The sequence below is a fragment of the Saccostrea echinata genome, unplaced genomic scaffold (assembly GCF_033153115.1).
Source record: "Saccostrea echinata isolate AGI-Se365-2 ecotype Australia unplaced genomic scaffold, CSIRO_AGI_Sech_v1 ptg000054l, whole genome shotgun sequence".
Taxonomy (NCBI): Eukaryota; Metazoa; Mollusca; class Bivalvia; order Ostreida; family Ostreidae; genus Saccostrea; species Saccostrea echinata.
In genome coordinates, this window is record NW_026889803.1 from 55,588,967 (window position 1) to 55,605,301 (window position 16,335).

Below are 16,335 nucleotides of genomic sequence, written 5' to 3' on the forward strand. Positions count from 1 at the left end.
TGATCATTCAATAAATATGGGAATGTCAACAATGAGCAATTCTTTGGAAAAGATCTCTTTTAATATATTTCTAACATTTTACTGGCAGATTGCTGGAATATAGAACATTATTATAGCTGCAAATGAATAGAAAAATAATACTTCCTACATAGTATCAAAGCATTTGTAAATTTTTTTTTTTAAATACTTGCATTACAGTATCAAACATAAAGAGCATTATGATAGTTTTAATTTGTAATATGTGTAAAACTTGTTTTAATTACTACGAACACAATTATATTGAATTTACAGATAAAGAAATTTTTTTTTATCTCAGGCAAAATTCTTAAAAATTCCTTGTAAATAACTAACTCTTACGAAACGAAATTAAAGATATAGTTAACTTTGTGTACAGTCGAGGTTAAAAATAACAAAATTTACATCTTCTTTAGCAATTTTTTAAAAATCTTGAAATTTAAAATATTAAAGCATTACTTTTAGAAGGTATTTATATTTTCAATGCATTAGAAAGCTTCAGTAATCAAAGGTAGCTTTTGTATTTAATACTTCCCATAACATTTCTCAAGTCATACTTGAAGGTAACGGTATATTGCCAAATCACTATTTATACCAAATTACAGATATAATGAAGGAAATTCACTGGTCCCAAGGTCTGTGCTATAACTATTTTGTTTTATATATTCAGTTTGAACTACAATACAGCACTATGATAAATAAATAAAGATATGAAAATTAAAAATAGTACACCAAACCTCTACATAAAAATAAAAAAATTATCCCAAAATACACCACCTCAAAATGGTTAAATGTATAAATGGTTACACAACCTTGTTTAAATTTTAAAGCTTTGCCTTATAAACATGTATAAAGAACAGATGGACGAAATGGAATGCAAATCAATTGAATACTAATGATGGATCCAAATGAGAATAGGTGCTTGACACATTCACATTAAATTTTTTCTGCACGATTTTGTCAGTAGAGGCATTCTTTAAGCCTCAGTTGCCTTTCAATGGCCTATACATTTTGAAAATCAAAAATAATGAAATGGAAGATTGTTCAACATAGCTAATTTTTGCATTATATGAAATCCAACTTAAAAATAATATTTCATTCTGTGATGTTGCAATTTTTACAGCAAATCATCCCCATTTTCATAACATCACAGACATATATACTAACAGGATAGGCAACTTCTGCAAGTCTCATGATATCTCGCATGTCACAGGATTTCATATATGTTATGTCAATTTTAATTCAGTATACAGTTTAACTTCGGTATCCCTAACAAGGATACCTCGAATACCATGGATATGTCGAAGTGATGTTGAAGTCCCAAGCGCTTATTTTTTAAGTATTTTACCCTGGATATCTCAAATCTTCGGATATCTCGAAGTATTTTCTTGGTCCCGTGAAGTTTGAGATAACAGGGTTTGACTGTATCTCTAATATTATAAACTATATCAGAACAAAAAACTTTTTTTATTCTATCACAAACTATGCAGAATTTGTTATTTGCACTGTATATACCTGCGTACGTTGTATTTTCAAAATCAACACATGTCCCTGCTAGACTGTATTTCTGAGATTTTGCTGAATGTAAGTGGTTGTTTGGCTTTGCTTATTTTTAAAATTATTTTACAATGTATGCTTTACAATCTATTTAAAGTCTATTCCCATTAACAAGAAGAACAAGTACATTTATTGAAAACCATTTTTTTTTTTACTGGGTATAAGCATAGTTTAAAAAATTTGCAAGGCTTTGTATGGTGTTCTAGGGAAATCAATACGGCATTGAAGAAGTTCCCTATCCTGTTCAGTACATACGTCCCTGATGAAACATTTTTCTTACTTTTGTTGTAACAATGTTTTTTCATCTTCTTTGAAATTAATTTTATGATTCATACTCAAATTAATTTTATGATACATACTCAAAATAATTATCATGCTAATTCAAGCCAAATGCTTTGAAATTATTTCCTCATTTACAGCAATTACAAATTAAGTCTTTAAAAGCTAACGATAAAATATGCCCGATTCAGAAGTGGTTCTTAACCAAACCATGGCAGCCTTGATGTCATAATGAATCAGTTATTTTATTTAATTGAAAAATGAGCTTGAGTGAAATCTCTACACTTTACAAAAAAAAACACTTGGATTATATTTGGCTGGCTACTTTAGTGACATTTGCTCTAAAGAATTCTGGGATTAGTATCACTATAATTTTTCTTTCTGCGTATGTCTCTCTCTTGTATAATATGATCATTATTGACCTATTTTTAGACCCTCCCCCTAAAATAAAAATGTTAGTAAGTTAATACACATCTCCAGAGATCATGTTGTTACACTGGAGGAATCTGCCTGAAAAATACTGATACAGGTATCTAAATGCGAGTTATTTATACATAAAAATTGTTTACAAAAACAATCCAAAAACAACTGATCAACTCTCAATTACTAAAATAACTTTTGCAGAGATCAACAAGTATACATGTATTATGATCCATTTAACAATCAACATACCAGAGATAAGCAACCCATTTAATGAATTCTTGTCAACTGGATAAAATACCTGTTAAAATCATTATACCAAATTTTGTTCAGATCTGAATTCAACAAACTACCTATCACTATTGAGAAAGTTAGCTGTGGAATTATGCCATGATGTCACAAGGACAGAGAAATGATTTATACTGCTAACTTCTCTACAATTTTTGTGATGAGCTTCTGCATGTCACTGGATCTCGACTTTCCTGTTTCCAGCACCTCTTCATGGTTGGCCGTCTGATCAGAGTCGAATTCCATCACACAGGAGTTTGTAATAAGAGACATGGCTAGGACTTCCATTCCACAATGTCGGGCCACAATGGCTTCAGGTACTGTGCTCATTCCTACAGAACACGATAAATATTGGTCAGTAAATCTCCAGTGCAAAGTTAATATGAATATCCCTTTAGCAGTTCAGTAAAAAGGGACAAATGGAAAATAATTTCTAAATAATGTCATATGTTAGAATGACTTAAAAGCCCTGATTACTACAGGTAAGTTAGATATATTTCTGATGAGTATCCACACACACCTGTAGCATCAGTTCCAATCAAGCGTAATAGTCGGCATTCTGTGACCGTCTCAAAGGTTGGTCCAGTCAAGAAGCTATAGACTCCCTCTCGTATAAAGTCAGAAAACCCAAGCTCTTTGGCTGTTTGCTTTGCAATTGCTCTATATTCTTTGTTGTATGCATCAGACATTGGTGGAAATCTTGGACCAATTCTGAAAAACACCAACAACTTTATAAGTGCAAAGAAAAAATCATATTAAGTACGTGGCTTTTCAACAATTAACTGGTACAATGCAGATCAAGAATAATTGTAAATTTCACTTGAAGCTTACATCTCAGGTGAGCTAAAAAGCAAATTGTAAATTCTCCATCTGGCATATCAAATACATGTACCCACTTCTTTAAACAGAGACCCATGGTTCTGAACCATTTCCATAAATTTTAGAATTTTAGTAGCAATAGCTCACTTCTGTGACTAAAAATGATAATGCTGTAAGCTTACACAATAGATACTCAAACTGGTTTCAGCAACTTCCATTTATGGTTCATTATTCATGCCTAAAATCAATTTTACGAATTATAGTCTTGTTGTTCTTAATGAATTGTAGTAAATATATAATCCCCGTTCTCATACTGTGGCCCAATACCGACAAAAGGTGCCATCACTTGAACAAACTTGAATAATACAAAGAAAAAAATCTTGGACCTAAAAAAAAAAATGTGTCTTTTTTAAGGAGGTTTCACCCATTGTGTTGTTTAATTTCATGTTTGATCTATGTAAAGTGCCTGGTTTAAGGTGATTTCACTGCTGTAGTGTGGTTTAATTTCATGTTGATCTATGTAAAGTGTCTGCTTTAAGGTGATTTCACCGCTGTAGTGTGGTTAAATTTCATGTTTGTTCTAAGGTATGTATCTGGTTTAAGATAATTTCACTGCTGATCTATATTACATGTCTGGTTTAAAGTTATTTCACCTGTAGTGTGGTTTAATTTCATGTTTAATCTATGTTATAAGCCTAGTTTAAGGTGACTTCACCACTCTAGTTTTGGTTTAATTTTAATGTTCTCACCTATCATCGTTGATGCCTATGAGAGGATTTATACCACAGAAACCTGGAAGGTTGAGGTGGTCCTTCATAATCATGATGTCCCCTACTTTATACTCTGGGTTGATTCCTCCTGCTGCATTTGTTAAAATCAGGTTCTTAATTCCAAGTTTCCACATTACCCTAATGGGCAAAACAATCTGAAATACGTGTTTTATCAATTCATCAAATGCTTTACTCAAGGCTTTGATAACATCTGGAATAAGAAAGACCTAAATTTTTTCAAGAGTGTTTATCAGTATATACACTCACACGATGAAGAGGGTAACCCTCATAGACATGGACCCGCCCCTGCATCAACATGACTGGTACCTTATCCAGCAGCCCAAACACAAACTGTCCAACATGCCCAGGTACTGTAATCAAGCAACGAATTAATTAAAACAGTCACATACTGAAACATAGAAAAACTTGTCCGTTCTGGACACCACTGGTTCCATAGTTTGCAGGATTAGATAACATTTCAGATTAATAAACATTTTAGATTAGACAACATTAATTTACTAACAGGAACTTAAAGTTTACATTGTAATAGGCAAGTTTTCAGAATACCAACATCTGGATTATACAAGTTTCACTGTTACCAAGGTTTTTTTGTTTTTGTTTTTTTTTTTGGGGGGGGGGGGGGGGAGGGGATCTTGATATCAATGGCCTGGGCCTTTCCATTTGGGAAAAGATAGAAACATTTGCTTGAAGTTGTGAAAAAACACTTCATACAAGAAAAGTAGGACAAAATTCCAAAACAGTGCCTTACAGTTTAATTGGACTCCTACTTTCAATTTAGTCAGGGCTTACCTCATTAAGATAACCAAAAAAAATTTTGTTCACTTAAAAATTTTGATGTAAAAATTGGAATCTGGGGGACATCTTTTTGAGATTTATAAAAATAATGCTACCCCGCTTTGCATTTTTTGTCATTGTTTCACTTTGGGAATTTTAAAACAAAAATTAGGAAACCTGCTTTTTAGCATTGGGAATGGGTTTTAAAAAAACTCTATCTACCTGTATATACCAAGCTTGGGGTAATGTTAAATGCAATAGTTATGCATAATTTAATTTTCTGAAACCTAATACTTTCAGGAATTGAACAAAATTTGCATGGGTCATGCAAAAATTCTATGCTTGTCAATTTTCCCGTTTGTGCGTCACGGTGTCGCTTTAAAAATGGACACGGAAATCTTGTTTTCATTAGAATTTTTATATATCAAAAATGAAATAAACATTCTTTATATTTAAATACAGTTTAACTTTTATTGTATTCTGTCTAAACTAGAACTGTCCAAAAGGGACAAATACCCCCCGCTGGGTTTTTCAGAGAAGGTACCAAATCACTAATGTTTTCTAGATGTGAGAGGTACTCACAACTTGCTTAAACATTTAGAGTGAAAATTTAATTACAGTACTCATTAAATTTTTTTTAATGAATGAAACTAAGGTGCAGCCTAATAAAACATTAATACTAATAATTACAGTGTTTTTTATTACATTGAAAAAATAGTTTGCAACTATCTGTCATCTTTGTGATATATTATGTATATACTATATGTAATTATATGTATGTAATTATGTTTATCTGATGTATCTGTTGATACAAGGAATAAAAGAACTGAACTGTGAGACATGACACTCTGCAAATTGATTGTTGAAAAAAAAATCATAATTAATTATACAAAATCAAATTGATCTTAATACCTTTATATCAAACTCATTTTAAAGATAAAAGGCTGGTTCCAGTAACTATGTATTTTGACAGACATAAATTAAAATTAACATGATTAAGAGACTTAGACAACAGATATTTTTATTTCTTTCTGCCCAATTCCCAGGAGATAGAGATAAGATCTGCTTGATCAGAGATGCCCTAACAGCTTCCCACACTGAACTCATTAATTAATCTTTAACTGGATGCATGACCACTCATTACTCCCAAGGGACAAATGGATTTACACTATCTGCTGTGTAATATAAAAACTGTTTTTAATACTTTGTGATTTTTTTTTAGTTCTAATGAGTAGTTTTAAGCTGTAGTTCACATTTTTGTACTGTAACAGATGTTCTAGATTCTATGTCTCAAACCTTAGACATGAACCCGAAATGACTAAGTCAATAAAAATGAAAAAAAAAAAAAAAACACCTGTAAAATGCAGAAAAATTATCAAATAATGTTGAAAATACCAGGTGCACATCTTAATATGGTAAATAATAAGTGCACAAATTTTCATACAAATCTATCTACAAGTCTCCGGGAACAGATCCAGACAAAACCACATAATAAAAATTAAAAAAAAAACACCTGTAAAATGCAAAAATATTATCCAATCATGATGAAAATACCAGGTGCACACCTTCATATGGCATATAATAAGTGTAAAATTTTTCAGACAAATCCTTGCAACAGTTTCCAAGAAATGGTCCGGACAAAATCTCGTCTATAGACAGACGAACAGACAGACAGACGGACATACTGATTCCAATATACCCCCCTAAACTTCATTTGCGGGGGGTATAATTACAATTACTACACATTTAAATAGCTTCACAATTTTTTTTATTTCTTTTTAAACACCCCAAAAGTAATGGAAATTTATGCATTACTTAGCTGCAGAACTGTAGCTCTCCGAAAAAAATTAAAATATATTGACAGACCGGATAGCCATTGAAAAAAGTGTATTTATTGCACACAAAAAAGTGCAGTGTTTCTCGATTTATTTCTCCATTTTTTTTAAAACTGCCATCTCAAAATATTACTAACCGTGTGTTCCTAACATATTTTTTAACTACTTCCACAACAAAGCATTCCCCAAAACTGTTGTTAATATCTCTCCTGGATCTGAAACCGAGGCCATCGAAAATTTCGCCTATTTAAACTGCGATTTTGGGTGCACTTTGTACAGATGTCAACTATGAGAGTTGATAGAGGTCAAAGGATTTTTTTAAAATTGAGCTTTTGTGCAGTTGGAGGAATTTAGAGAAATTAATCCAGAACCTAGCACAACTTTTTGTGTGCAATAAATGTACAGTTTTTCCTTTGGGTGTCACTGTAGCTCTCTGGTAGTCCATCCAAATTTTTTCAGACCAGCAAGCTACAGATCTACAGCTATGAATTATTTTGCTAATGGTAATGTAACTTAGTACTGTAAAAAAGTAGTGTAATGGTAATTTAATGCCCCAATTCTAGAAGTAATGTAATGCAGTACTTTTTAATGTAATTCACCTGAAGTCTGGACTATATGACCTATCTACCTGTGAAGAACATGACTTACCTGTACTAACGGGGAGCCCCTCTAACTCCGAGTATTTAATGATCTGTTTATCCTCCACAACATCAGCAAGCCCTCCTAGACCTGATCCACAGACAATGCCAAGTTTTGGAGCATGCCGTATCCTGCTCGAAATCAGTTTGGCTAAAGTCTCTACCTCTTCTAGAGATCCTTGACTGAAAGAAGAAAACCGCATACAGTGCATATAAAATTAAATAAAATTTCCTTATGTCACATCTCAAATAAACAGGTTCTCCTTATACCATATGAATGATGTCATTATGACCTACGGAAGCATGCAGAGCAGTCTGACTGAAAAAATTATAAAGTTGTCTACATATATAGATAGAGATTGTGTATGGTTATACATAAATTATACCCTTTAATTTATCAGGTCAAATGCACTGTCAAATTATATGCCTACATCTCTGTTAATAAAAAAAGGTAACATAGAAAATTTTTTAAAAAATCAACAAATGCAAATTTATTAACACACACAACTAAAATGCTCACAAATACATCAGTTTACTGTGAATGACCCTTTTCTTTGTAAATAAATTATAACACAATAACAAATGTATGAACTCTTCATCAGTTAGGTTCCACAAAATTGAACCAGAAGTCTCTGACGAGACTGTAGCTCTACTGGTTGTATTTATAAAGGAAGATAAAAGTAGCACTTGGACTTGAAACTTTGCAACAGCAATAAACAGAATAATGATCCTTGGTTTAGTCTCTTTTGTGGCAAGATTTATTATTATATCAGACTAAAACTGTAGGAGGAGTAGCCTTTTAAAACAATTTTACAGAAATTTTGATTTAAGTAACCATGGCAACATCATTCAACAAAATCAAAAAACAATAACACCAATTATGTATCTCTGTAGTCTACTTGTATGCCAAGTTATACTGAAATCAGACAAAAAGTGTAGGAGGAGTAGCGTTTCGAAAGTATTTCAAGAAAATTTCTATTTTTAGTAACCATGGCAACAATGCTCATAGAAATCAGAAAATCAATACAAAGAATTATGTATCTTAGTGTAGTCTACTTGTTTGCCAAGTTATATTGAAATCAGATCAAAACTGTAGGAGGAGTAGCATTTTGAAAGTATTTCACAGAAATTTCTATTTTTAGTAACCTTGGCAACACCGTTCATAGAAATCAAAAACTGATACACAGAATTATGTGTCTTATTATAGTCTACTTGTGTGCCAAGTTATATTGAAATCAGATCAAAACTGTAGGAGGAGTAGCATTTTGAATGTATTTCACAGAAATTTCTATTTTTAGTAACCATGGCAACATCGTTCATTGAAATCAAAAACCGATACACAGAATTATGCATCTTAGTATAGTCTACTTGTGTGCCAAGTTATATTGAAATCAGATCAAAACTGTAGGAGGAGTAGCATTTTGAAAGTATTTCACAGAAATTTCTATTTTTAGTAACCATGGCAACACCATTCATCGAAATCAAAAACCGAATTATGTATCTTAGTATAGTCTACTTGTGTGCCAAGTTATATTGAAATCAGACCAAAACTGTAGGAGGAGTAGCATTTTGAATGTTTTTCACAGAAATTTCTATTTTTAGTAACCATGGCAACACCGTTCATCGAAATCAAAAACCGATATACAAAATTATGTATCTTATTATAGTCTACTTGTGTGCCAAGTTATATTGAAATCAGACCAAAACTGTAGGAGGAGTAGCATTTTGAATGTTTTTCACAGAAATTTCTATTTTTAGTAACCATGGCAACACCGTTCATCGAAATCAAAAACCGATACATAGAATTATGTATCTTAGTGTAGTCTACTTGTGTGCCAAGTTATACTGAAATCAAACCAAAACTGTGGGAGGAGTAGCATTTTGAAAAATTGTTTACAGACAGACAGACGGACGGACGGACGATGGACACCTTACTATCGCATAAGCTCTTCTGGTCTCTGACCAGTAGAGCTAAAAATCAACAAACAGGAACGTACATTCTCCCACTGATGTGGTCTAAGGAATAAAATGACTTGATGTACCAATTATGTATAATTATTTAAAATTGAATCAAAACGTCTACAAAACAGGAAAAGCCTTCTGATATAATGAAGTTGATTATTCTATTACCGGTAATAAATACAGATCCATCACTGTTCAATGATTAATTGAAATGATGCACAGAATTATGTAATACAGTCAAACCTCATAATCTCGAACTCGATGGGACTGAGAAAAAATTCGAGATATCCAAAGATTTGAGATATTGAGGGTGAAATACATAAAGAATAAGTGGTTGGGACCTCCAAATCACTTTGAGATATCCATGGTATTTGAGATATCAGTGTTCAAGATACTGAAGTTCAACTGTATTAAAGAAAACATATTCAAGCACTATTCTGACAAAAAGGCATTTTGAAAATTGTTTACATTTACAAACACACTTGCACTGGCTTGACAAACCAACAGACACTTTATTTATATACATATGGCTCTTCTGTCTGTAGTTTAAAAATTATATATAAAACCCTTTGCTAATGATCCAACGATAAAGATCGCATGTGTTATTTAGTGCCAAGTCTGGAACCCAGAATTTAAAGCTTATCAACTTTGGTTTAGCTGACATTTACTACTAGAACTTCTGATCACTAGTCTATCATTTCTTCTTTACCACACATGTAACTATATGAACTGAACAATCAACATATTGGATACTTATATGGTTATTTAACTAAAGAATTAAATAAATTTAAATTACAAATTAATCAAGAGTTGTACTGTGTTATTATAAGTATTAATTACCTTATACATTCTGCCATCAGTGTACAATGATGCAAGCACAGGATCTAACAATGTTGTACGCTTGTTTACTGTGTTATATGTGAATACATGTACATACGTCAAAGGTGAGAATGAGTTTGATCTTTTGAAAGACTTGTAAGAATATCAACAGCAGTCAGAGACTCTTAAAAAATTCTTCTAAGCCTCTTAACCTTCTCATTCAAAAGGCCTTAATGATTACACATTTTTAAAAGCTTCACACAGTGCCAATGCTACATTTAACCTATTCATGAAAAGCCAACCTGGCTTAATCTTTGTCCAGTTCAAACATCAACATATTATGTCACACCTGAGTGGTCTACTAACAGGACAACTACCCTATAGCTAACAGTGCACTTTGATCAGTAATGACAGAGTTCTAAGAAAAAGGAAAGTTAAACTGGAATTGTTCAAATGAGTAATTTTTGTATATAGTATATATTTTCAATGATCATATATCCTGATTCAAGTATTTGTATCATTTTGAATATTTGACCTGCAATGTCACTTGCGGAATTTTGACGTCAGATTCATTCATCGGTAGAAAACAGGAAGAGGAAACATCCTTTAGATACCGAGATAGTTATACAATGTTATATAACGTTTGTATTATTATATATAATGTAATATGTAGGCGTTATTATTTAGTACACCATGCTTCAGACCTTTGGGAGCTTTGCTCAGGCGAGTTTTGCTTGGGTGAATATTAGTCATGAAAAGAATTTAAATTCTGTTGGGTGAGCAGGGTAAATCACTTCTTCATCTTGAAGGGAAAAGACAAAATTGCATTATGCTGGAACTAGAAATATGTCCAAAGGACATGAATGCCCCACCCAAGGTTCATTGGAAAAGAAACATAAAAATTTGTAGTAATCTAAATGTATCAAGTTTGATGAAAATATCCCAAATAGTTTCTTTAAAACTAAGTTTTAAACACAATAAATAGTTAAGTCAAAGGTCATTGGGAAGGTTAAGGTAAAAAAATTATGGAGACATAGTTGATAAATTCTCAATTAATTAAGTATCATATAAGCTTACATAAAAAAATATCTTGAATAGTTTCATTGAAACTAATTAAGTCTAAAGCAAATTTAAGAAAAGTGAAGTCAAGGGGAAGGCAAGGTAAAAAAATGTTGAAGTTGAATATAGCTCTTATCAATGCAATACAATATGTATCAGCATAATATGAAATTTGATAAAAATATTTTGAATAGTTTCTTTGAAACTGAGCTAAACTTAAAGTGTGACGGAAGGAGGGGCGGGCATGACAATCTCTATATGCCCTGACCATATTCATGGTGGGGCATATAACAAATCACAATAGATTTATAGATTGAGTACATGTACTCTCCAACTTCTAAAACTAATTCTCTTTTCATAGATATACAATGTATAATGATATAAAGGAAGGTCTAAGTGTTATCACTTGACTGATAGTGCATTAATTGTAGTTTGTTTTCAATATTATTGGGAATGTATAATGTAAAACAAAACTATTGAGGCAACTTTATTAAAATTTATCTGATGTCATGGGGTGATTGCATTCACTTTATGATATTCCATTCTAATTAATTAATTCTGGGACTTAACTCTTTCCTTTTGTACATACCACTTACATCTTACACATTCCTCAAAACCAACAAGCACATAAAAGTTTTAGATTATATTATACACATGTACTCAAATCTTAAGCAAGAAAAAACTAGTTTAAAATTATTGCTCTTCATTGTCAGGGATTGTCATGATGCAATAGTTCAAAACATTTCATAGTCTAACATGTGGAAACACACCTCTGCAGTTCAGCCAATAGAAATCCTGGAAAATGTCAATAGAGGGTCACACCTCCATTTTGCAATCAAAAACTCCTGAACTATCTGAACTAGTCTGGAAAATTTCAGGACAAAGGGCTATACTTAACACTATTGTATACTACCCAATGAAATTAGGTCAGACATAGAATACAGTTTCAATCTGCAGTTTCATCTTGAAAGGATCAGGATAGTTTATGAATTATATCACCAAACATCACATCCTTTGTCTCAGCCAGAGGCTTCATGTAATGCTTTAAAACCTATACAATTCTTTAAATGTTGGGTGTTTTGAATTTAATTGGTCTTTGTATATTATCTATTAAAAACTTAGTCATAAAATAATTTAAAATGCTATCTTAATTTAGCTCTCAGTCTTCAGACATTTACCTGTCCTCGACCTTGTTCTCAAATATTTAGTGCATGAATTAACCAATCAGAATGCCAAGAACTGTCAACAAAGAGCTACACCTCCAAGGTGACATTACCTGGATGAAAGACCAAATATTTACATACAAAAATTTCAAAATCAAGCTTCTCCAGGTTTTCGCTGTGCTTATATAAATATATTTGACTACAGGTTTTCCCACTTTCAGTACTCTAAGAAGGAATGACATGAGAAAAATCATAAATTTATTGAATAAGCAATCAGATTTGATATATATAATTACTGTCCCAAATTCCTGAATGTTTTTCCACATTTCATTACTTTTAAGTACACAAATTTTTATTCAAACATTAATTGAATTACCTTTTTTTTTACAGCAATGGTGCTCTAAATCTACAAAGTGTCATATTCACAACTTTAAAAAAATAAAATATTACTTTTCTTGACTATCACTGCAAAAGTGGAGTTTCAACTAAAAAAATAATTTTAAAAAAAACTAGAAAATCTTCAGATAGTACATGCACATGTATTTGAACTCAGTCAAATTCAGTATCAGTGAATCATATTCATCCCTATAGCAATTCATTTTTTTTAACCCCTTTTCTGTGTAGGAAAATGTTGAGAAAAATAAATCGAGAAAAAATATATTAGATCATAAATAAACCTTTTCTTATGACACTATTTTATCTATGATCTACAAAATTTCTATTCAGGGAAATTTCAGGGGGTATTGCAAACTGGAAATGCAGTGAATACATTTCTTCTTCAAATTATATTCCATTAAAAAATGAATTGCTGGGCCTATTTCCATTATACAACTACTTTGACCTCTCAGGTGAAGCAGAATCAGCAAAATAAAGTTCCTTACAATATTCAGGAAAAGGTCACCAAATAACCTGTGTCTTTCTCAATGCTCAGTTTGTCAAAACAAATCATATGTCTGATTAATCACATCCTAGCTGGGAGAAATTAATAACAATATTCTAATATGATAAATATACACTAATGGTGTATTCAATTCTTATTGAGAATTTATTGACAATTATTGGTAAAGTAATAAAATTAAGAATCATTTATAATATATATACTTCATCTGTTCAATATATATCACACTTCCCTTACAGATTTTCCACATGGCAAATCTTGAGGAATTGATGTCTTTCAAAATGTCAATTTTATCACTTTTTTTTAAGAAATGAAGGAAATACTAACTACTGACTTTTCAACAAATATCTTATAAGGTCTGAAAATATCATCTGACATATTCATGAACAAAATATATGAAATTAATGTAATGTTATTTTTTCTCTCCAATTTTCAGTTTTTAGCCTTAATATTACACTATATTGGGGTAACTTATCTAATCTGGATGTTGTGTATTCCAAAATATTGCCTATTACAATGAATAATTTTAGTTCCTTATTGCTTAAATATTGTCTAATGTGGAATGTGTCTCAAATGAGTGAAGTAATCTTGGAAGGGACAATAAACAACAAACAATCAATCAATCTAATCTGGAATATGTGTAATCAAGCATATTTCAATGGAACCAGTGGTGTCCAGATTAGCTAACTGTTACTGTACATGATTTAAATTAATATGAAAAATTTTAATAGTATCTGTTCCTACCTAGAGCTATGGCATTGTAATGACCAAATTTATCATTTTCAGGCTTGAAAAAAATGTTTGTTACCAGACCAACCCTCAGTTTCATTTGTCTGTATGTTTTCCTTCAAATATAAGGCCATTCCAAGTTTTTTTTTAAGTTTAGCTTCTGCGTGCTCTTTGGTTTTTGACACCCCATGTCAGAAAAAACAAACAAGATCTGGAGGCGTGAAATTAATCATTCTGGTCAAAATCTTTTAATTCTGTCAAATTAACTATATATTTGTCTAGAATATGTAGTGTGCTATATATTTGTCAAGAATATGTAGTGTGAGGTATATTATAAATATTAAATACTTTCATTTTACTAAGGAATTGAACTTTTTATGAGAAAAATAAGGTTAATATGAAATCAAATCGTTTCAATAGTTTCATATTTAGGACAATAAAACCCGTGTTTTATTTTTTGGGCTTGTTTGTTTTTTGAGAATAGGTAGGTACGTTTTTGAAATATGGATTGATGCTAAACAGAGAAATAACTTGGAATGGCCTAACAGTTTATAGGTCGTAAGGTCACTTTTAGTAGCCATTTTAGAGCCATTGGGGCCTTGATAGTACAAAAAAATGCCTCTATGTACAAAAAAAATGTAAAATAAATAAAAAAAAAATTCTACCCACCAACCTTCTTTTTATTAGAATGTAAAAGTACACCAACATATTTTTTTAGGCCTCATTTCCTATTCATTTTTAAGTACTTGTGACATCATTAATCAGCTTATCATAACCTAGCACTTAATTTGTCTGCTAAATACCCAGGAGCCAGGAGGAGAGAGGAATATTTTTCAAAAGATCCCTGCCCTTACATCAGAACCTCTGACCATGATCTTCACAATTTAAGTGGAGGCACCCATGCTCATCATATTTAAACACTTAGTTTGTCTGCTAAATAACCAGGAGCAGAGGAGATTTTCAAAGAATTTATGCACTATAATTTTCACTATATGATCAATAGAACCCTGCCCTAACACCAGAACCTCTGACCTAGAGGCTAAGAATTTCACAATTTTAGTAGAGAGCTCATATTGCTTATTATAATAAGGCCAGTTTGACTGCTTAATGTTCAGGGATAAAGTAGAAATGTTTTGAAGATTGTGTTAATTTTGATGAATTTGATGCCCCCCCCCCCCCCGGCCCCAGGGGGACATAGACCATGACTTTCACAATTTTTGTTCTTTTAATTTTTATATACCAAACTTGGTTGAAATTGGACCAGCCCTTTCCAGAGAAGAATTAAGCTAAAATGTTCAAAATCTTAACACACAACACATATAGCTGATCATACATTAATTATAGGTGATTCAGGTCACCTGAAAATTAAATCTTAATAGTTTAATTGTCAGTATAATATCATATCACAGACATTACTTGCAGAAATAGACAAACAATAATGAAGGTTCTCATCTTCATTGGTAAATATAAATCTATTTCTTCTGTATAAATAGGTTCACATCTCTACAAAGACTGCAATACATTTTTATTTACAGATAAAGAGCTATGGCTTATTTGCATATGTGTCACTGACAAAACCACCTGGAAAAACACATAATTAATCTTTGACAGTGTGTCACAGAATACATAGATATTAACAAAACATTTTTAAAAAGAACAAAAACAAAAACGAATCAATGTGGTTTGAATTGCAGCATGGATTTTAAAAGAAGTTTCTATTACTTGTTCAAGTCTCTTGTTTATAAATAAAATTACAAGGGTCCTGTAAATTTAATCATGTATTTATGAAATAAAATATATATTTTCCAGATACAAATTGTATATAAACATGGGGAGAGGGGGTTTCCCTGGAACTCTTGACTCCCCTTCTCGTCTCTGTTGCTCATTCAATCGTGTCTCTCTCGCACGTGTAATCCGTAACAAGAGAGAATCAAACTTAAAGAGCGTTATGAGAGGTTGTAATTATAAAACTTACTTATCTAATGTGTTTAGTCCGTTACCCTTCAGTCGTTTTGCTGGTGGAAAATCACCATTCATCAGTTTTGACTTTTCAAGTCCATTTTTTCTTTTCCCCGTCACGTTCATTTTGGTAATCATACACCATGCGATAGAGCGGCAGTATATATACAACAATGTGGCGGATTAATCTGACTTGTTGTAAAAAAAAAATCTATAAGTTCTGTTTTATGATGTGTCATTCAAAATTTTCCCTTTAAAAACAATAGATACTATGATTTTCATCGAAAATATAAAAGAATTATACGCTACAAAACTTTGTTTTAAAGAATA

At 31.7% G+C, this 16,335-nt stretch overlaps 1 protein-coding gene across 2 annotated transcripts; it reads right to left on the reverse strand.

Moving 5' to 3' along the window:
• Nucleotides 1-376: 376 nt before the first annotated feature.
• On the reverse strand, nucleotides 377-16,134 carry LOC133172693 (purine nucleoside phosphorylase-like). 2 transcript variants are annotated; one of them, XM_061307644.1, is made up of 6 exons: nucleotides 10,219-10,258; nucleotides 7,427-7,599; nucleotides 4,416-4,519; nucleotides 4,128-4,303; nucleotides 3,080-3,270; nucleotides 377-2,891 (listed from the first exon to the last, which is right to left on the reverse strand). In XM_061307644.1, the coding sequence occupies exons 1-6, from the start codon at nucleotides 10,233-10,235 to the stop codon at nucleotides 2,689-2,691; spliced, it is 864 nt and encodes a 287-aa protein (XP_061163628.1). In that variant the 5' UTR covers nucleotides 10,236-10,258; the 3' UTR covers nucleotides 377-2,688. The 2 variants fall into 2 exon arrangements, with proteins under 2 accessions (XP_061163628.1, XP_061163626.1); XM_061307642.1 differs by lacking the exon at nucleotides 10,219-10,258 and adding an exon at nucleotides 16,022-16,134 and having other exon boundaries at nucleotides 378-2,891.
• Nucleotides 16,135-16,335: the final 201 nt, after the last annotated feature.